Source organism: Pleurodeles waltl, chromosome 10 (assembly GCF_031143425.1).
Source record: "Pleurodeles waltl isolate 20211129_DDA chromosome 10, aPleWal1.hap1.20221129, whole genome shotgun sequence".
Lineage (NCBI taxonomy): Eukaryota > Metazoa > Chordata > Amphibia > Caudata > Salamandridae > Pleurodeles > Pleurodeles waltl.
In genome coordinates this window covers 104,364,206-104,386,872 of record NC_090449.1, presented here as the reverse complement: position 1 = coordinate 104,386,872, position 22,667 = coordinate 104,364,206, and the positions used below count along the sequence as shown (strand labels likewise).

Here is a 22,667-nt window from a genome sequence, read left to right as displayed (position 1 = left end):
TGGACTGGTCTTACCTCGAACAGGTTCTGCAAAGAAACGGGCTCGGCCCCAAATTTCGAAGCCTAGTGAGACTCCTATATTCCAGGCCGACAGCCCGAGTCCAGGTGAACGGAGTGGTTTCCGATCCATTCCCCATTGGCCGTGGAACCCGACAGGGATGCCCACTATCTCCCCTGCTCTTCGCATTGATAATAGAACCCTTAGCGATAATACTCCGAGGAGACCCATTGATCGAGGGCTGGTCCTGGCCCACCTGCTTAGAGGATCGCGTGGCGTTATACGCAGATGATGTCCTCCTATATATTTCCAACCCGGCAAAAAGCGGCCCCCGCATGCTGGAAATCCTAGGCCTCTTTGCGGAGGCCTCGGGATTGATCCTAAATCCCACCAAGTCCCTATTGGTCCCCCTGCACAGCTCTATGGACTGTGTGGACTGGCAGCGAAACATCCCAGTACGAAGAAACAGTTTTAAATACTTGGGAATACACATCTCACTCCTCCCCGAATTGTCATGGGAACTCAACATTACGCCATTAACTAGGAAAATCAAGATTGATCTTCTGCGCTGGAAGACCCTCCCCCTTAATTTGCTCGGCAAAATAGCGCTCTACAAGATGATGATCCTCCCTAGGCTCCTTTACTTATTGCAAAATTTTCCGTTCCCTATACCCATAAAATGGTTCAGGGAAATGGATTCACTGACGCGCCAATTTATATGGAGCGGAGCTCGCTCACGACTGGCGCTCAAAACTTGCCAAAGAGATGTATACGAGGGGGGCTTAGGCATGTCCAATGTCCACTTTTACTATCTTGCGACGCAGCTGCTTGTAATTAACGACTGGGTGGGGGGTGGGTGGTCAGACCCGGCATACCGGTTGGAACTTCAGTCCATGGGCTACCCTCGGATCTTTGGCACCCTCTACGGAGGTCCAATCTCTCAAGACGTCCCGGACGTAACTAAGGTGATTTTACAGGGATGGCGGATTGCTCAGAGGTTGACGGGGTGGCAGGGGCGTCTCACCCAACAGACCCCGCTATGGCATGGGAGACACTTGGCGCAGGTGGCGGGCTTGGAGGGTTTTCGAAACTGGGACAATATAGGTATCTCTACTCTGGGGGACGTCTGGAGAGGGTCGTATATGCGATCCTTTGAGCATCTCCCAAAAAATGTCTCCCTGAATAAGACACAGTTCCACAGATATCTCCAGCTCCGACACGCCCTACTAGCACATGTCCAAATGGGAGAAGACATACCCGAGCACAGTCCTATGGAGGCCAGGGTGCTGATGGGGGACCTGGGTAAGGGAGGTGTTTCCCAGATATACAGCGCCCTGGTCGCCGGCACCCCGGGTTCTCTGGGGGGGCTCCGCCGAAGGTGGGAGGGATGGACGGGCCCCATGGAAGGGATGGACTGGGACGAAGCATTGATGGCCCCACGCGCCCTAGCGATGGCCACACGCCTTCGATTGATACAAACATATTACCTTCACACAGCCTATCTCACACCCATCAAACTACACAGAGCGGGCTTACGCCCCACAGCGGAATGCCCTCGCTGCAGAAACCCCACAGCCGACTTTTTCCACATGGTATGGACCTGTCCAGTCATAGTGACATACTGGGAAGCTGTTTTGCAGGAAATCTCCGAGGTCCTACAGGAAGACATAGAGAGGAAACCTCTGCCCCTTCTTCTGGGGATCATGGGCGACACTGGGTTGAGGAGACCGGACCGAGTTTTCCTTGGGCTGGCGTGCCTGGTAGCCAAGAGGGATATTGTGGCGGGCTGGAAGGCTATAGGTGCCCCAACACTGACTAAATGGAGAAGAGGGGTAGACTGGTGTACGCAGAATGAAAAACTTGTATATGAGGCCAGAGGCTGTCCAAACAAATATGATAAGATATGGGGGAAGTGGGAGACTGCCGCAGGTCCTTAGATTAAACAAAGTATAACCACCAATCATATTGTACTGTCTGGGAGTATGGGCTCGGCTGTTGTTAGATGCACGTTGGCATCTTGTTCTATATATGTACCATTGTATTTACCCTTTTCTTTTCTCTTTGCAAAATAAAAAAAGTCTTTATCAAAAAAAAATGAGAAGGACTGGACTTGAATCTCTCCAGAGGAACTCCAAAGGCTAGTTGGCTGGGCTCCTGATCTGAAGTCTCAGGGACATAACAGACTTCCAACCACACTGCTCCTTCACCTAGACTCTGTTGTTTGTGAGTCTGTCCTGCCAAGTGGTGCCACCCAGTGCTTAATTTGAGCCGGTGGCTGCCAGTGGGGGCACCGGCACTTATTTTTGAGGGCGGCACTTATTTTTATGCATCAGGCAATTACTGCGAGCAAAAGATACACATGGGAAAGATGGAGCAGAGAAAGATGAAAATGTGCCACAAAGGGAGGAAGCTGCAAGAGTGAGCTGACGGGGAAGGGAGTGGTCATAAATGGTTTAAAGAGGTGGTAGATGGCTTTCAGATTACGTTGCCTCAGTACTCTGTGCCCGCATATTTAAATGCAGAAGCGCATGTTTCAGAGGAGAGCATTGGGCGCCATCACATTTTTATTTAGAAATTAACCACTGGTGCCACCCCAGTCCTGACCCTTCGATGTGGGCCTAAGGTGCTTCCTCCAGTGTAACCAACTCATTATCTGCTGCAGGAGCAGAATCGCTGCATCGCCACTGTTGCATGGAGAAAACTGATGCATTACCTCTATTGTGTGAGTCAGAACCGGCACAACCAGAATTGCATCGCAGGTGTACCTCTCATCTCAAAACTAGTGCATCGGTTTTGGATCTGACACTGCAGTGCTTTTCTCGCCGCAAGGACCTCGCGTCAGTGTCAACTGCAGCCTAAACTAATATGCTGAAACTCTGCATCAAAGCATCTGTTCTCATTGGAACCTATGCATTGCCACAACTGCCCATTGCATCCTCAATGTCAGCGCATCAGGAACTCACACCACAACTCATTGCATCTCGGAACTGATGCATCACTTCTATTGCATAGGAGAACATCAACACATCTCCTATACTGTGCAATTTGGAACTGACTGATGGCTCTGCAACCTAAATTTAAGGTACTTTCCTTCAGCGGCCCCAACTGGGTCCCTGTAGTCGGCCCATGCTCCATCACGGTCCGCCTGAACTTTTGACTTGATTCTGGTCTGACACGACCAGCTATTCCCGGTTAGGGATTTTGGCTTCTAAGGGCTATTTTACAGTTTATTGTTTAAACATTCATAACTCAAGTTCTATTGATTAGATTTTTGTTGTTTTCGTCTTGTTTTATTTATTGATTAAGTTCTAGTTTTTCTAACCTGTTGTGGGATGCTTTTTGTTTGGTGTTTTCACTGTTTTACTGTTTGAAGTGTGGCCTAACTACTTCACAGATTACCTTCAAGTTAAGCCTGACTATTCTGTGCCAAGCTACCAGAGGGTGAGCTCAGTTTAATTTGGGGTTTGCTTGTGCCTTACCCTGACAAGAATTGTGGCTGCTGCTTGACCCGGGCTCACACCCCAGTCAACCAACAACCCAATTTCTCACATCAGGTCTAACAATACTTGTACAATCTGTTTTCGGTGTGTTATTCATCCATATCTATTGGTATGGTATACCCTGTTTGTCCGTTCCTCTGGCTCAGGGTGTCCTGTCTGAGATTAATTTAAAGGGTTCGTATTTTTAGATCAGACTCCGGGTCTGATGTACTTCACTCCACTTTCCTGAAACTTGTTGGGATTACATGCACATCCATGGCTACTGCTCTCATCTTGCTGTCAAGGACATTTTTAATTTCCTGGATTTCTTTGACCAAATCAATTACTGGAGAAATCAGCCTATGGTGTCTCCCATCAGGGGGGTTGCCATTATCCACCAGGTAGATATTGACTTGGATTCTTCTTTTCATGTGCTGGGTCTGTTTAATCTGTTTTTCTTTGTCCATATTTGCTGATCTCTGGCTGGTTTCCACTGTATAAACATTTAAATTCAATGAACTTGAGCAGTGGTGTCCAACCTTTTGACTTCTCTGGACCCTCACTTTATCAATACTGGAACCTGGGGACCCCAATGAATCATTATTGGAATGCGGGGACCCCCACTGGGCCATTACTCAAAGATGGTGACCTAACCTGTTAAAATTATCAAATTTTCTAAGCAGTCTCAGGCCCCTTGAGGAGGCTTTGCGGATCCCCAGGTGTCCCCGGACCACAGGTTGGAAACCACTGAACTAGAGGGTTAATTTTGTAAATACAATCCCTATAGTTCCATTTCCCGCAGTTTTTTTTGCTTTTTACAGAACTTAGGTCTAGCCAGCCTTAGCCTGAACCTTTTTTGGATTTTTTGTTTCACCTAGTCTGCCTTTATCCTCCTATCAATCATGTTTTCTTAGAGATTCATCAATGGGTGTTGATGAGGATTAAGGGTTTCTCTTCTACCACTCCCTCCTTGGAGACCCTTCCCACAGTAGATGTGGTTTTGGTTTGAATTCAGGGCAGCACGTATGGGTCAGACATCTAATGGTGCATTTTTATTTCACAGATTTTGAATCTGGTATACTGGTTGCAATCCTCCCTGGTGTTCACCACAGCAGGGATGTCAAAAGCTGGTCATTAGCCTTCTGTTCCAGATTGGCAGAGTGACTTATCATTGGTCTATGTTGCCCTTATCCTAAGTAACCTTACATTATTCATTATCCTCTAGAAGATGACACATTGTAGAAGGTAGTATATGCTTATTAGACATTCCCTCAATATGAAGAAACAGATTGACAGTGCAGCTGCACTGTCTACGCCTCCCTCCCTGTGAGATTAATGAAGAAACCCTTTACAGTCAGTTTCCTTCACCCACTGCAGTAGCAGTAAATAGCAGGAAGAGTCCATTGTTATTGGGTCCCTGGTGGGAAATTGCTTAGCTTATATCAGTATGCATAGCCTGCAATATTATAATATTTTACCTCTGTGCCCTGACTTTTTACCTTCAGTGGGTTAAATATTTCACCATTAAAAGGAACTCTCCACGGATCACCTCAGCACTGAATAGCCATGCCTGAGTCTATACTGAGATCCAATGAAAACACCCTTGTCTGCTAAATTACTAACAATTTGTGCAGAGCCCCAGGTGACTTGAAATATAACGTTTACGATTAATATTTTTGTTGCATTGTCATGCTTTATTCAAGGATTGTTTAAAGATGATCTGCCTAGGAGTTTCACCATGGGATAACTTTTTCTCCTTAGCTGCCTTTAAATGCCCTTCTCTGGATTAGTATTGTAAACAATCAATCAATATTTGAAGAGAGCAACTCTATCCCTCCTCTGTGTGTCTGTGTGCTGAAGTTGCAGGTCTCAGTCGGAGAACCAGGTCTTGAGTCTATTCCTGAAGTCAGTAGGGAGTGTGCTGTTCGTAGGTGGAGGGGCAGGTTGTTCCAGGTCTTCACAGTGGTGTAGGAGAAGGAACAACCACAGCTGTGGCTGAGGTGAATGCAAGGGGTGGGTGCGAGGGCCAGGGAGGTAGAGTGCAGGTGTCGGTGGGGTTTGTGGAAGTTCACATGGTGGTTGAAGTAGTCCGGTCCCTGGTTGTGTAAGGCTTTGTAGGCATACGTAAATGAGTGAATCCCATGGAATATCTTGAACGCAAGAGATCAGAAATGTGGGTAGTCAATATCTAATGTAAGAGTATCATTGTTCATACATTTTATGGATGATATTACTATCTGACACCATAGCTAACACATTCTGGTCATCTCTTCTCTTTTCATTATCTGTTTAAATCCAATCTGAGCATTATCTAAAATAAAGATAGTCACAGTATGCAGAATGTTGCTTTTTCATTTGATGAGGAGAATACACTGAGTAACAATCACCATCCGTGGAAATCCAGTGGATTTGACATTTTGATCTAATATTCATTTCCTCTCTGACAGGAATGGCAAGCCAATGTAGATAATTTCTGGCTTTTTACATATGACCATACTTTTTGACTTTGAAAAGTGAATGAATGGCATGATTCTAAAAACCCTGAACGTTTTTAATATCTCATATTTTATTTCATTTTTAAGAAATAAAACAACATTTGTAAAAGTTGTAGAGGTGATACAGAGCAATCGTCTAATGAGCATGGACAAATATATGGTGTTCTCAGTCAACATTTCCAAAGAGCAATATCTCAGTCTTGCTGACATTTAAACATAGAAACGATGACCTGCAATTAATCAGGAACCATGTAAGGATATCTGAACAGGTCCTCTTAGTTTTCCCCAACTCAGAATACAGATTAAGGAAAATGTTTGTGTCACTGGTAGATAATGCAGAACAAACACATACACAATTTTGAACAGGAGAAGCAGATCACAGGTTCCAATAGGTCAACCTGAATATTAACACCTGTCTTATTACCATATTCAATTTCCAGGTTAGCAGTAAGATGACAATTGCAATTGAGTTCAACAAATGGATTTGGTTGTGTTAATGGTAACTGATAAATGCCACGCTGCATTGCAGATTTGGCACAATGACTCATAAAATGTCACTCTTCCTTTCTGGACAAATAGTTCTTAGAATGATGGAAGGGTGTGTTGGCCTCACCAGGATTAAAACTTATAGCGGCCAGCATCTAACAGCAAATGTAACTCGCAGAGCTGTGTTTCTGGCATTGGATAGAAATATATAGTCAACATACTGATGAACAGCGATGCCCAGCGTAAACTACAGGACTCCCAGCTACTGCATCTTGAAAGTGAACACACCATAGCAGCCAAGATGGCACACTGAAGGAAAATGGGTCATGGTCAGTTCTTACAACCCCCTACTTCACTTACTGAGAACAGTGTGAAATGGAAGGGGAAGCTAGCTTCAAATGCTCCCACTAAAAAACAATTGATCCCTCATAATGTGAACGACGCCCCTTGAGTATATTGAGCTATCCAGGAGGATAAACAAGCACACACCTCTGTCACCAAACAATGAGTGTCATTTCTGTGATGCAGCTAGCAAGGAGGAAACACTGGCAGGGCACCGTAACTTACTATTGGTGATTGCAATTGATAAAGGGGTGCCATGTTTTCCTCTATAACTTGCTAGGTAGTCAACATCCGCTGTGAGTTTTTTCTGTATTCAGTATGCGCATCCTGATATTCACCTAACTTTACTGATGAACATCCTCTTCATAGCAGTAATCCTCATCAAAATTCTTTGCAGATTTAAAATATTCACACAGCCACACAGCTCTCCCGCCTCACATTCCTAGTTAATCTACAGTGCAGTCAGCTGTGACACATCCCAACTCCTGGTGACTAAAATTAAAGTCTCTGGACTCCAAGCTTGTCAAGCAACAGCATCAAAAGCCAGGAAACAGAAAATGCAATAGTGAAAAGATGAGGGATCAAGCATTCTCTTACTAAGCAACCAGGATCTTGAATTCCATACAATAACTTATCTATCATCCATACTCCATGTGGAACTGAAATCCCATCTCTTCTAGTAACACTTCCTCACAGGGTAATCATACAGGTGCCAACCCCCACTCTGGAAAAAAACATTCCCAGCCATTCACACTTCTCCTCAACCCACAGCTATTTTATTGACCTCAATCACTTGTGGTGGAACAGTTTGAAGGGTGGGAGTGCTACCATCAGCACTGCACTCATAGGGAATCTGAAGAGTCCAAGGGTCACCCAAAGATAAAGTGTTGCAAATGAGCCTTACCCAATCAGCAAGAGTGGTAAGGGAGTAGTATGTACCTAACATTGATATTTGGAACACACTATCACAAATATATTATTAAAGCATGATGTGGTAGCGCATTGTCATTTACAAACAACACGTTTTCCAGTGAATGACCCTGCACCAGCATACAGTATCCTGATAGAACTATGTAGCGCACAAACGAAAATGTGTGGAATTTAAATTTGATTGTGGTGTTAGAAAAAAACGATACATAAAGCCTTTCCTTTTACACTAGCAAGATTGTCAGATAGTTCACTTTTCAAAATGCTCGAACTTTGCAAGTCAGACAAAGAAAAGTAAACGCCATTCTCCTTGTTAAAAGAATAAGCAGCAATCTGTCAGAAGTCTAGCCTTACGTTGAACCTCTCTTTCGTGTGTCCATTTTCTGCACTAACTACATTACAACAGTGTGCAGTACTGTCTATTTCTGACAACATTTGCACTGGATAACTCAAGCACACAAATCTATACATGTTTTTTCTCAGTCTCATGAACAAACCCTCCGAGAAACAGCTGTTAAGCAATGGATCACATTTTGGGCATATTCGACAAATATCTAGACGTCTGTGCTAGCCCAAAGGAAGAGAAGCACAATTATAACAAATTGACATCGCTCCACTAACAATATTTCTTAATTCTTCACCAGAAATGATGTATAACTCTAATAACTGTACTTGAGACCCGGAGAGAGAGAGCTACTGGGGCTGGATTGGTGGATGTCATACTAATCTCACCCGGAAGTGCTGACATTTCTTTCCATAGGTTGCAAGGAATTGAAGGCAAAGAAACGCGCTGCTGGTAATGCAGTTTAGGGAAACTTCTGTAAATTTGCTTAATGGTTTTTAGAACGTTCTACTGAAACTAAGGCCGCACCTGCGCTTAGGAAGCTTAGGACATCATTTAAAGTGAATTAATCTGGAGTATTTTTAGATGACCAGTTTTCATTGTGCTTATTATATAAATTGGCTCTACACATTGTATATGTTTTCTGTCTTCTTTTTGGCGGCAAATTATACTTGTTGTTGGATATTTGCGAGACGTTGTTTGTGAACTATACAACTTATTTTGTCACAAACATTCATTATGTACAAATAAGTGTGCATTATTTTCCAACGAATTTCTGTATTTTCTTTTTGTAATGCAAATGCCTTTGTCTCCACAGCGAAATAGATGACATTCACAGTGATCAGCTCCACCTGGATATTTGGTATGTTTGTATAATAAAAACTAGATTTTACTCCATTCAATAGCTTGTTAAACTGTACCCAGTGTATCAGGTGATGTGAGTTTTCATTATCGTGATGTCATATTCCGGTGTAGGCTTTTACCCTTTACTCACGGAACCCATGGTAGAAGTTGTGCTGTCTAGAATAGGGAACAGGCCTCAGGTACCAGCATATGGTAGCATTCTCTTTTGCTTGCAACTTTTGTAAAATATATTTGCATCTTATAAAACTGTTTCCAGGGTAGACATGTACCACAAGATATCAAAGCACCTATATTTGTATAAAAAAATGACCTTAAGTCCTAGATTCAAGTATGGAAACAATTTTAAAGTTAGGTTTGAGTTCAGTTGGCCACATTAAACATAATTGCGAAATATTTGACATTTGTGGGACATCAGTAGTTATTTTCGGAGCGCCTTGGGAAATTGGCTGGTAAATTACTCTGTTTTTAAGTTGATTTTAGTGGTTTAGTGACGCATTAACAAGAACCAGTAGGGAAGAGGTGTTCAAACCTTTTTTATCTGAGCCCCCACAGAGGAATATGTTTTGAAGGCGGCCCCCTAAAACTTTATGGCAAAGATTGTGGGAGCAGAAGCGACAAGGATACGTGCAGGAATTGTTTTTTTTGTAGCCTTTAATCCACAGTGAATGTGAGATTTATGAAATAGCAAATGTATCAAACAAAAGCAGAAATAACCAATTAATTCTGTACCACATGATTGAGCCCCAAAGCAACTGCATGCGCTGCACTAACGACAACTGAGCCCTGATTAGCAGGATATCCCCTCTGTCTCTTTCACCCCTGCCCAACTCCAATACTGAACAGGCTCTCTGGCCCTGTCAGAAAAAAATGAGCTCCCACATGTTGCCCCACTTTTTCAAGAAAATGTAAAATACTAATACTAGCAAGGAAACTGAGCCCTCACTCTCCTGTTTTTTAAAGAAAGACTGGCATAATTGTGATGGAGCGTGTCTCCCAGACCCTTGGACCCCAGTGCAGCTGCACCTGCTTCACCAGTGATAACTACTGCCTTGAGAAGCGGGCTGCCTCCTCGCCACTTTGGTAAAAACATAGGCTCCCAATTTGCCCCGTTCCTCTGCTTGCCATCCCTCTAACACCCAAACTAAGGTGTCTGCTCTGCTTGGATTTTCTCCTCCCCTTGCCCATTGCTACGAGTCCAAAATCAGCTCTGGCAGAGTAACTGTGCAATGGGCAGTAATGCAAGCAAAGAAGGACAATAAAACAGCCATAGTTTGGGTTTAGTTGGTCGCTCGTACAGGTGGTGTATGCACGTTGTTTTATTCAGTTATCTGAAAGTGAAAACAATAACACAATAGTTACAGAATATTATATTCTGGTTAAGGACATCTTTGACCCTGCCACACCTCTCAATGACCCCTGCCCAGGACACTCAGGAGTACAGTTTCTACAGTTTGTAAGCACTTCAACCCATGCATGTAAAAGACGACAACATGGAAATGTGCCAAAGGAACAAGGTCGACCTTCCAGCTCATCCTGTTCACTTTAAATGCAGCCACGCCCCCTCCGTAGGATAGGGGGGTTTGAAGACCTCTGCAGTGGGGTACGGGAGCAGAATACATGACTTAGGGTGGACAGTCATAATGAATAGATTACCATGTGCATACTCACATCTTTTCATGAGCATTAAGAATTAATTACATCCACTGTGACCAGAGGAAGAGCTGTGAAGGACATGCACCCCTCTCATCGTTCAGAAGGGCAGTCATAGGTGTGTCTTTCATCTCTTAAATATAAATTGATGACACAATCCTGATGCACACTGTAGGGCAGGAAGTGTCAGGCAGGGAGTCATCGTCCTTGGTACAATCTGTGCACCCTGCACCATCAGTGGCACTGTGCAGCCAGGGTCTTCTTAGCTTTTGCATTCCAAAGGAGGATGGCACGGGAGGGGCAGTTAAATATAAGGAGGGGCAATTGCACCCTTGAGTGGACAAACAGACCTCCAACTCAAGAATCAAGGCAACAACAACATCCAAATACTCATTCATACTAAATATAGAAACACTTTGTTAATTTGAAAATGTGGTATTTCTTCTCTTTGTATTGCAGGGACCATGATGATGATGTCTCGGTAGCAGAGGCCTGTAAAAAACTGAATGAAGTCAGTGGCTTCAAAGGAATGGGCAGGTAAAGTATACATGCAATACTTTGACCATTCTTTAGAACAGCGAACTACCAGTCTGTGGTGTACATTTCACACTTGAAAAATAGATGGTTCTGCCATTATCATTATTCATTTTTTAATCATCATTCTAAACTTGTGCAATAAGAAACTGTCAGCATGTTAATAATCATAATTAAGGAAAGATGGTGGTAAACCTAGAATTATAAGTGGTACAAGCCACACGGTTCCATAATAAGGTTATCCCCTTCTAGCTACTGTTCTTTATTTTAGGCCAGCAGTGTGATGTATATGTTTGAGTTCAGATATTGTCGCTGTAAAAAGCCATTTGTAGCCTCCTCCTCCTCCTCCTCTTTCTCTTCCTCCTTACAAGGGTTGTTGTGTCAGTAGCTTTCATGGTCCATTATCACAAAGGGCTATTGTCTCATTACGAGTACAGCATATTTAGGTACAGGAATACCACAGTGCTGGAATTTTTGGTTCACGACAATAGCCCCACACCTGAAGCTAGCTATTCAAAGTTATTCAGCTGGGAATGGGGACTAACCTGCAGACCCTCTGTAACAGGGCTCAATAAACGCATGTGGACCTCACATCCTGTCTGAGTAATTGCCCTTTTTCTGATGCCATTTACCGCTTGCCAGTTACCACTTGCTGCAAGTAAGTGGTAAAAGGGAATGATAGAAGGTGGTAAATGGGAGAGGAGGAGAACTCGCGCTGGGGAAGGGGAGGTATCAATGGAAAGGCTGTGGCCTGCCTGTGGGAGCGTTTCATGTCCCCCCCTTCCACCATGAAGATATAGGTATCCAATGGGGCAGGCTGGGAAGAGACCCACATCAACTGCATGTCGTCTTATCAGGTGCGGATCTGCCCTGGTAACACCGGAACGGATATTCCCCCACCCATAAATATGAGTGTACTAACATTACACTCAGTAATCCTGAATGTGAGAACCCCAGTCCTATCCCCGTGTGAACAACCCACTGGAAATAATTAGGTGCTAAGACTTTTCCAGGGTTTGCAAAAGGGTCTTTAATTGAATCACAATGACTTTACCTCTTTAGGACATGAGTGAGACGCAGGCTGCAATTTATTCTCACTCGAGCATCAACCTTAACACTAGTAATTAGATGTGCAGGTTATATCTCTGGATGTCTGTCTAACTCACGGAGATCACTGCAGGTAGCTGGAGAAAATACAATCCTGACATGTTCAGCGGATGATTGGCAAAGGTACACATAGCTTCAAATTCTTTGATTTCTATAGATAAACTCTGTTTCAGGCCCTGAACCAGAAAAAGCTGCTTGACTAGACCTAAGCTTGAAGATAAACATAAAAAACTAAAACAAAACATGCCTAAATCATATTAAAAGGTTCCATGAAATCTGTAGACTTAAATTTCGCATCACCTGCTTGTTTATAGCGCTTGCCAGTGTGCAGAAATTATACCGTGTCTAGTGCTTGACTACAGTGTCAAATTGCAGCTCATGGATGTCCAAAACATGATTCCATAACGGAAGAAGGTTCAGTAGATTAAACACACAGTGGTATGTGCCTAATCCTGGGAATGGTGCCTACAATTTAGGATTAACAGTTATTGATTTAAAAAAAATATCTTTCCTGAGATCATTGTTAGGAATTACAGCTATTGATTTAAAAAAATGTCTATCCAGAGATCATTGTTAGGTTTTCTCCTAGCAAGTTGCAAAGCTGCACTTAAAATATGTTGTGTTAGCTGAGTCAACTATGGTACCCTAGTAAAACATGAAGTTTTAAATGTTGTGCTCTGCAAATATTTTAAGTATTCATTAGAAAATATAGGTTTAAAATACCTAACTATGTAGCTACACCTATAAGTAGCTTGTCAATATACATATCTTCAAGACACACTGCTTCAATGTTCATTGACACTCCAAGCAGAAGCACCTTTATATCAAGGTAGTCAGGATACCGATATGGAATTGTAGAGTAAATAGTACAGCTACATTCCAACTATTTGCTTCTGAGAAGAAAGCCTTGGTTCCCAGGAGCTTGTTATACACATAATCAATAATGCTCACAGTACGGTTCTTTAACACCATCAGAACACACCGAATGTGTGATTTACGATAACTTTACTAGGTGCCTCATAAAGATGTAAGCATGAGAATCACCCCACTCCCTCACCCACAGATAGCTGTGTTGTCACCCTTTACAAGACATAACCAGAAGAGGGTGGAGGAAGGTGCTAGATACTTTGTAGTTGTATTTGAGTCTTGCATTTGTATTTTTTTATGCTTCTTTGGAGGTCACAGGATGGAAAGCAATCCTTCGGGTCTCAAGGGATTTCTCCACTCCTTCCATAAGCAACCTGCAGCTCAGTCACGGATGGAGAAGTAAGCAGGTTCTCCCTGTTCAGGATCAGCAAGACTACTTAAGGATGGATATTCTTCTAACACTGAGAATACGTCCATTTACTTATGTGTGCAGATCAGATGTGATAAATGGATTGTGCTACAGTTCTCCTAGCTTGGTGAATCTGTTTCTCAGATGATATTCTATTCCAGTCATATTGATAGTGCCAGATAAAGGTTTGGCAAGCTCTCATCTGCATTATGTGGCTTGGTTCATCATCACTTTGACACTGTAGGGGCACATCTCCCATCCATGTTTTGGGCATACCGGATTCCACCATCGACTTTTACTAAGGTGGTTGGACTTTTGTCCTTCCTTCACTGTTGGTACCTCCTATTCTAGGGGAGTAGCAAATACCCTCAAATCCGTCCCACAGAATATGTTATCCTCGCCTGTCTGACTTTTTCTAAAGTTACATTTGTGTGGAAGTGAGAACCAGAACTTCTTTTACAAGGAGAAGAGCTCACTTGGAAATCTATGTATCCTTTCATCTCTAATGGATAAATCAACATTTTTCCATAAAAACGCGATCCCAAGATGGAACAGGCACTTTCATCAAGACTTGCATCATAGTTCTCATATCACACTTTTTAAATCCTGGCCTTCTCACAGTTCTATCTCTGCTATATTGCACTAAATACTCTTTGAGCATTTCTAACTAAAATAAAGCCTACCAATCTCCCATTTGATGTGCCACTGCCTGACATTTTAATGGCTCGCAGTAATACATTTGCTCCATCATTTCAGATGTGAGCCAACAGATTTTTAGATACAGGACTGAGTCTATGTGCCTTTTTGAAGGACTGATGACAAGTCTGTTTTATAGGCTTTTTATAGACCTTTAATAATGAAAATCTATTTTTCAGCCAATTTTTCTCTAGCACCAAACATAATGAAGTTTCTAGCAAAGGGATATGTAAAGCATTATCCCTGCCACTGGCCCTTTCTATCAGGATGGCACCCTATCAGATCATAAAAGCAGCATTGTTGGAAGCCACAAAGGATCATCTGTGGATAGCTGGTCAAGAATGTTGGACCATTTCAGTTTCACACTAATTTTCTGTGGATTTCAATCCCATAGGCCACCAGGACAAATTGATGAAACGAACCCCAATTAGACATACTTATCAGAGGCTTTGAAATTGTATGAAGTCATTCATTCTTCAGGGATATATACGTTTGACGATAGGCCAGATCTTACCACCAAAGTCATTGTAAACTGTTATGTTATGCATGTGTTTACCTTATTTTCTATCATTCCTTGGTTTCATTTTTCTTTTTGCCAACATTTTCTCTTTGAGTGTCCTCTATATACTGATGACTAAATCATTGTAAACTGTTATGTTATGCATGTGTTTACCTTATTTTCTATCATTCCTTGGTTTCATTTTTCTTTTTGCCAACATTTTCTCTTTGAGTGTCCTCTATATACTGATGACAAAATCTGGCCCTTTGACCTCTTAGTCAAATTCACCAATTCTCTCCAGAAGGGGATAAAGTATAGTCAATCTGAATGCAACATAGCCAAGTCAGAAATCATACTTTTGCTATGCAGGCAATCTTGCTTGTCTGACATCAAGGTCCCTTCCGTTATAATTCAAGCCATTCAGGTGGTCCACGGGCTCAGATCCTAGGAACTAATGTACAGGCTGATATGTCCCTAAATCCCTAAATTTTCACAATTGTGAAAAAATCCTGTTCCATATTATGTACTGAGATGTTCCATCTTCCGAACAGTGCATTGGTGCCAAGGCGTCTTCATATTGCAGACTGGGCAATTGCAATCTGTTGTCTACGTAACTTGCGGTAAAGCTCCTCTCAGACTTGCTGACTGCATATAACGTGATTGTGAGTTTGGTTGGTGTCTTGAACAAAAGACAAAACTCCATCTAATCTGCCTCGCTAGCAGATGCTCGCTTCTGAACATCTGTATTTAAAACTAGTGGTCTACCAGCCATCCACTGGCCAGCAGACCACCTTAGCCACCCATCGTCTATCGAGAAGAGAACATTTCATGAGACATATTCTTGGTGGATGATTACCCCTAATAAGTCAGTTATTGGTTGGTAAAACGTAAACCGCTAATACAGCATGCAGGGTAGCCGGATTAACTGATAAATATTCTTACCATTGAAATATGTTCATATAAAAAACGTCTGTTCGTCTTCCTATATCAACGTTAATCATATTTGATTTTATTACTAATTAACCATCTGTATTCTCTTTTAGAGAGTATACCGAAAATGTAAGCATATTTGATGTGTGTGCTGGCACACCTCTCTATCAATGTTTCTTTTGGCTCCACTTTCATAAAATTGAATTGTTACATTATTGAACGAAACTGATACTTATAGGCACTTTAAACATGGAAACGCATACCGAACTCACCTGCCACCTGGGAATGTACAAAATGTGAATTAATTTTCTTTAGTTGAGAGAATACATTAGGCATTAGAGGCAAGAATGAATTCTAGTACTGCACTGGGGAGGGCTGTGTTCTTAACACACTGCCAGATATGTCAGAAGAATCCTTTCCAAGTCATTATGCTCATTTCAGTCTAATACAGCACTGAAATTACTGACAGATGCTGAAGGGTCAGGATGCTACGGGCCTTGGTGCAAGCAAGGAAAATTACCCCTTTGACTGCTGCTGGGGTAGTAAAATACAGCGGTTATCAAGATTCCCAAGGAGCCGATCAGAGCTATGGGCCCTGGTGCCACTGCTCCTCCTGCACCACTGGTAGCTACGCTCCTGGGGACTGCATCACCTCTAATTAATACCATCTAATGGCTCAAATGGCTCCCTGTGATGACAGAACATAGCAAAGACAAACAGGTAGCTGTGTTGATTAGGAATAACATCGACATATATTTACCACAAAGTCGAGGGTAGTGGAGATCACAGTGTAGGCTCCTTCTCCCACAACCAACAGCCAAAAGCTTCTTGTTGGCTCTTGAGCAGTGTGAGTTTAAGGATTTTGGGAGCACGAGGCAAGACATATTTTGAGGTGACTGTCTAAAACAAATTTGAATTTCATTACTCATTTTCGAATAATAATGATGCTAAACAATACTAAATTATATGTTAACCCATATCTAAAAATAGGGTCATATGTAGTACATAAATGTAAAACATATATCTGTAACAGGGTTACAAAAAACAGTTGAAATATGTCTTGTCCGGGACCCCAAATTCCTTAAGATGACACAGGGTAGAAATGCAGTGTCTGTGGTAGTGGTAGGCAAAGAAGGATAGAGGTTTAGATGGAGAAATAGAATAGACAGTGATCAAATAGAGAGAGAGTTCATTTTCCCTGGGGGATGGAGGCTGAAAGGTGGGGGCCCTGGGTAATTGCCTAATTAAAATGTCTCTACTGTTGGGAAGTTTGTGGGAGGGCAAGTGTTGACATTAAGGAGAGATCTTAAACCCACCTGTACATTCACATTCCTGCTACTTTCTTCTTGATCTCTGGAATCAGGGGTAGTAATGGCAAGCTTAAGGGTAGCAAAGCACACACCAAAGATACCAGCTGCTTCCCCTGGCTTCCATTACAAAATACTATATTCAATCTCTTTCAAGGTTATCTCCTTTCAGCCATAAATCACTCTGTTTCATCATTGCATATGTTTTCTAATTTGGGTTTTTTGGTTTATGGATGGGAGCTTGGATGGGTGCTTGTTATCTCCTAAACGTCTTGACACTAATAGGTGTGTAAACAGTGTAATCAGTGAGGCCTAATCATTGAAAAGATGAGTCTTCAAAAGCTTTCTATACTGCAGCAAACTAGATTCAGAAAGAATGGAAGAGCATTCCAGAGCTTGGTCGCTGCTGCTACAAATGCTCTATCTACTCCAGCCTTTCCATGGTCTACCAAACTTCGCAAGTCACCCAAAAGGCCACAACTTCTAATAATGTACTACGTCCAGGAAGAAACCCAGCTTGTTCTTTATCTAGTTTATTTCTCTATACATAATTAGGCAATTCAATATGGATGATTTTCTTCAGACTCTTGCTTAAAAAGGAAGCAATAAAACAGGGCTTATAATTTTCCATATAATGGGCTTTTTTGGTTGAGCTTCTAGACAGCAGATATGCTGTCTGTCATGAGGTGTAATAGGGCTTACCAACAACATTGCTGCAGCATTTCTTTATTCTCTAAGTTTAGGTAGACAAATCTTTTCACCCTAGCAAATGGGTAGGAGTTAGTCATACATAGCAATTTAGGAAAAAAACAGTTTACAGTGTTACGCATTTGGCCACACAATGAAAACTCAAATCAAAGATACAGCTAAAGGATTTTATTACAAATTAATACTCAGAAAAAGGACATGTGGGAAAAAAGTAAACTAACTAAGGTAGGTAAAAAGTAGGTAAAAAGAGAAGGTGTCAGCATGACAGAAGCGTGGCCAAGAGCCTTCTCATGGGTCAAAGGATATCTAAGTTTTCTCAATAAGCATTGGGGAAATGCAGGGAAGAGAAAAGAAGTCTGTACCTCTCGATGTCCAAGGGCATCTCCTCTCTCCAACTAACAAATTGATTAATTAAAGTCCAGAGTAAATGATAATTTGTCCATTGGTAATGCCTAAGGGTCAGAAGATTTCATTGTCCACTCCCTTCACATCACACAACAGACAATGTAACATGCTTGAGGGTTCAGAAGACAGTCCTGAGAAGGTATCCGTCTTTGGAGTCCTGTACAACTTTGCAACAATATGACTAGGACTAGTCTTCACTTTCTCAGTCTATCTGTGTACCATCCTTGAGTTTAATTCTCAGTTTCTCTATGAGTAAAACAATAGAACATCTATTTCCAAACTCGCCTTTTGTGTGAAAGGCACCTAAAAAGAAATGACACATTAGCATAAATGAAGAACAGTTTCCCATAATTATGAGCCTTGGATGTAGCAGGCCTAACATGGCTAAGCTAAAACAGGATTAGAATTCAATCCTTTACTCATGTTTAAAAGAGCACACTAACTTTGCAGTTATAATTTGTCAGTTATAATTCTCATTTAAACTTCATGTTACAATAAATGCAAAATAAATAAACTTGTTATGCATGTCAGTAAATATGATGGAGAACTACATTTCTCAGCATTAACATATAACATTTAATATACATCTGTTATGAAATTCTTTATTGTTTTAAAGATAAACACTCTCTGTTAGCATAAGAATTGTTATAAAACCATAATCAATGGTTACATTTAAATTATTATGGTTATACCACACACATATCCTTTCTGTACCTCAGTGAATTCACTTCACTGTGAACTTCAAGTGCATCACTTCATGATTAGTCTGTTTTCGCACATTATACTTTCATTATGGTCACATGTAGAACAACATTGTGACATTGAAGGTAACATCCATGTCTCTACTGCACCAACATAGACGAGCTTGGAACCAGTTTATTTCTTACCATTGGTTGGTTTTCCTTGTCACTCTCATTTGCCTGCATTCTTGGTCATGTCACAGCTTGTCAATCTTGCATCTCTCCCTCCCACAGAATATTGCCTCTTTGCCATCACTTTGGTTGGCTTGCATCACTGCTTCAGCTGCATACTTTTCAATTACTACTTCTCTCTTTTGTGTGAAGCACTCCATGAGAGTGCATGTGTTTTTAAATTGTCACTCTGGTGTACTTATCTCCCCATCTTGCTCTTTGCCGCCAGAGTGCTCTTTCACGCCCTCTGTGTTGATTTCTTTTACTGGTGTCCTCCATGTTGTTTATACATTTCTCCTGCTATCCTCTGTGTTGCTTTGCCCCTTTCCCTGTGTTGCTTCCCAAAACCCAGTCACCCACCCCTGTGTAGCTTTGACTGACCACCCCATTATCTGTGGTGCTGTGTTACTACTCCCACTTGCTATGCACATTTTATTTGTATTTTTTTATTTACTGATCAAACTTGTATCTGTAACTAAAAGGAAAATATAATGTCAGCATCATTTTGTAGGTAGCCACGTGTAAGGTGAGCCCACCTACAAAATGCTGCTGCAACCCACATTAAATGTTTTTTTTTTTTTTTACACTTTATCAGAGATGCTGTGCAGTGTGGGTAAAAACCATCTGCAAAGTCAAAAGATCACAAAGGCGAGACCAATTGGATGTGTCAATTCCTGTTTCAGAATGGACTGACCCTCAGCATGCTTCCATTTAGTGGGAACTACCCCATACTTCAACTGCTATTAAAATTAGAAACATCGAGCTCAGGGAGTAAAAGAACTAATGATTTAAGCCAGGTTGCTGAGGCTGGGTCTTTAGGTGAACCAGAAGGCTCCAGGGTGGAAAGTATCTCCATTAAGGAGGCAGCTGTTACAGGGCTAAAATGATCTAGTTTCCATCCCTTTTCTGTATTTCAGCTGGCACAGTAACATCCTAAAATACATTTTTCTTATGAAAAGTAATACCATTCTTACGCAATCATTTCTCCTATGAAAGAGTTAATGATACAGTCCAGGCACCTTTTTCAATTGTTTTATGAATTCTTACTCCAAACTGGCTAGAGTTGTACAACATGCATCAACACATGTAGTTACCGACTTTGTGGGGAGCAACTATTGAAATCACTCAAAACAGTTTCTGCCCTGGGAAGAATATAGTGATAGATAATATACATCGGGCCTCGAGTTCACTAACTATTCTTTTATTTGGTTATGGTTGATGAGCAAAACAAGCCATGTTTCAATCAGCCAGGGTCTTTCTCACTATAGTTCATTAGTCCTTCTTCTGTTTACAAAATTACAGTGCACTTGCACTTCCTATATATGTTTACAGCTTCTGTGCTCTCACTGCACTTGAAGAATACAATATTTTTGTGGTGCAAAGTGATCACAAATTCTTTCCCTAGTAACTATTTATTTACAAGTTTTTGCCCAATGCATGCCCATGCTTGCACATCCAGTTTCATAAGTTTGGTATATCATCATGTATGATGTGAATTTCTTACATGTGCCCATATAGCGCCCTATGGTGGGACCATCTTAATGATCAGTGTTCTCTTCACACAAGTAGATTCATTTCATAGTATGTTTATTTTCCTTCTCATTGGGCAAAATATTTACAATGGTAACAAACAATCCATATTTATTGGCTACGTAATGATTCACTCAAGTTGAGCAATAATTCCTCATTTGAATCCTAAGCCTTAAACAAGGTGCCCAATTCACAATCTGCAATCTGTAATACGTAAAGTAGAACTACTGTAGAACCATCTACTGGAAACCCCAAGTGGAAATCTTCACCTCCAGGCTATCTTTTCTACAGAGACATCCTGACACATGTGGGGTTACTACTTAGTAGTAAATGTGGGAAGGACTAATTGGATTGCTGGGAAATGGCGAATACGTACTACTAAACAGTAAACAGGGTTTACGGAGACAAAGGGAGGGTTATGGAAGGTGTTTGGGAGAGAAAGACACCCACTCACAAAAGAGTAACCCATTGATATTCACAAACTGCACTTTTAGAATTACTAGAGCCAAAAAAGACCTAAAACTGTTGTAAATGTACTCCCGTTCAGCATCGCACATGGCCAACCATTGGTACTGGAGCACCATCCCACAGAAAATATTAGAGGCAGGGATTTAAAATAGAACCCAACAGAAAATTAGGTCAACATGAATGAATTTATTGCAATTTTGTTAAAAAATAATTATAGATCGTTTGTATTGCTGTGGAAGATCCACACTTACATTATGTTCAGAGTTCCACAATTCATATGTGCTACTAGGAGAGGTTCTGTGACCTGGGGCACTGTACACCTTTAAGGAACGGATAAGATATGGCATTTATGGCTCATCTAGTCTTAAATACATCCTGAAAAGGGGAAAGACAATTTTCCTTCAGGTAGAGAGAAGATATGGAGAGATAATGACCCTGGGTACAGTCACACACCTGAAAATAGTAGAATAAGTTACGAGATTGTATTTTCTTCTAGCGGGGCGGGGGTGAAAGCAGAGGGGTGAAAAAATCAAAGGTAAAGGAGTAGCTTCTCTGATGAGGAGAAAACGTTTTCTTTATACATGTCAAAAGTGCCTTATTGCGAATGTGACATGAGGAGTACTAGCCTTATTAAAATGATGTAAAAATGACAGTGTCATCTGTTGGCCTTCAAAGAAATACTATTTACAGTTTCAGGTTATAATAAGGAAAGCTCGCCACTATATATGATGCTTTCTACCACACTTTTGCTGTTTCTAAAGCACCTTAAACAATAGGTGTCATTGTCAACTAGTTTAATGGTAATCGGTTTACCAACCCTGGAAGAATGGAGTGCTGAGTTAGCTTTTCTGAAATTGAAGCTTAGTGTGTCAGCTGCAACCCTTTAGCTCACTGAGGCCTATATTAGGTGTTCTTTATAGTTTTGGGACTCCTTCCTAAACACCCATTGTGCCGGCCTTGTCTTGTATCACTGACTTGTGAACTTTATTTATGGGACAATTCCTTAGCCTTATTTGTAATTCTTTCTCAAAATAATGTCTAATTTTCATTTATAGCAAATACTAGTGAAGCCAGTTGGTTCCGGCTGTAAAAGGTTGAATTATTGGCTTTGCCACTGCTTCTTTGCATTAGTATCTGTTAATGTCGAAATGGCCACCAGTTAGTCATGATGCATTTCCATGCATGTGAACATGTGTGGCCATCTTGGAATTGGTTTGATATTTAAAAATGGCAATACACAGTGTCTGCTAATGCGTATGCATGCGCATGCACTGGGAGGCGTGTCAACATGAAGCTATCGTGAGACGGGAAACAGTGCATGCTCATGCATTGCAATAAGAATGGCGGTCATTTAAGTATAGTAAATTAAAAGTAAACAAATAGTGTGCAGTACCACAACCTTCTTATCAAGTGGCCCGGTAGCAGTTCGCAGATCCTAGGCCCTCATAAAAAATATTTAAAAATTACAAATGGGAAGCACAGCGGGAAGCAGATCTGGGGACGGAAAGATGAGCAGGGAAGGGTACGAAATAGAAAGTGGATGAATATTTTGTAAGTTTGCACCACTTTTGTGTCAAAAAATGATGTAAAGGCGGCACGAACTTCATAAATCAGGCCCTAAAAATATATAGGCCCATATTTATACTTTTTTAGCGCCTCATTTGTGCTGCTTTTTGACGCAAAAATTTCGCAGACTTACAAAAAATACAATTG

General features: G+C 41.5%; 1 protein-coding gene across 1 annotated transcript in view; it reads left to right on the top strand.

Annotated features, from left to right (window-relative positions):
- BAIAP3 (BAI1 associated protein 3) overlaps positions 1-22,667 on the top strand; it is a 976,697-nt gene that overhangs the window by 642,802 nt on the left and 311,228 nt on the right. Inside the window, exons 9-10 of the mRNA XM_069209880.1 lie at positions 8,887-8,931; positions 11,043-11,120. Coding sequence (XP_069065981.1) covers positions 8,887-8,931; positions 11,043-11,120 — 123 coding nt within the window. The remainder of the gene's footprint in view (positions 1-8,886; positions 8,932-11,042; positions 11,121-22,667) is intronic.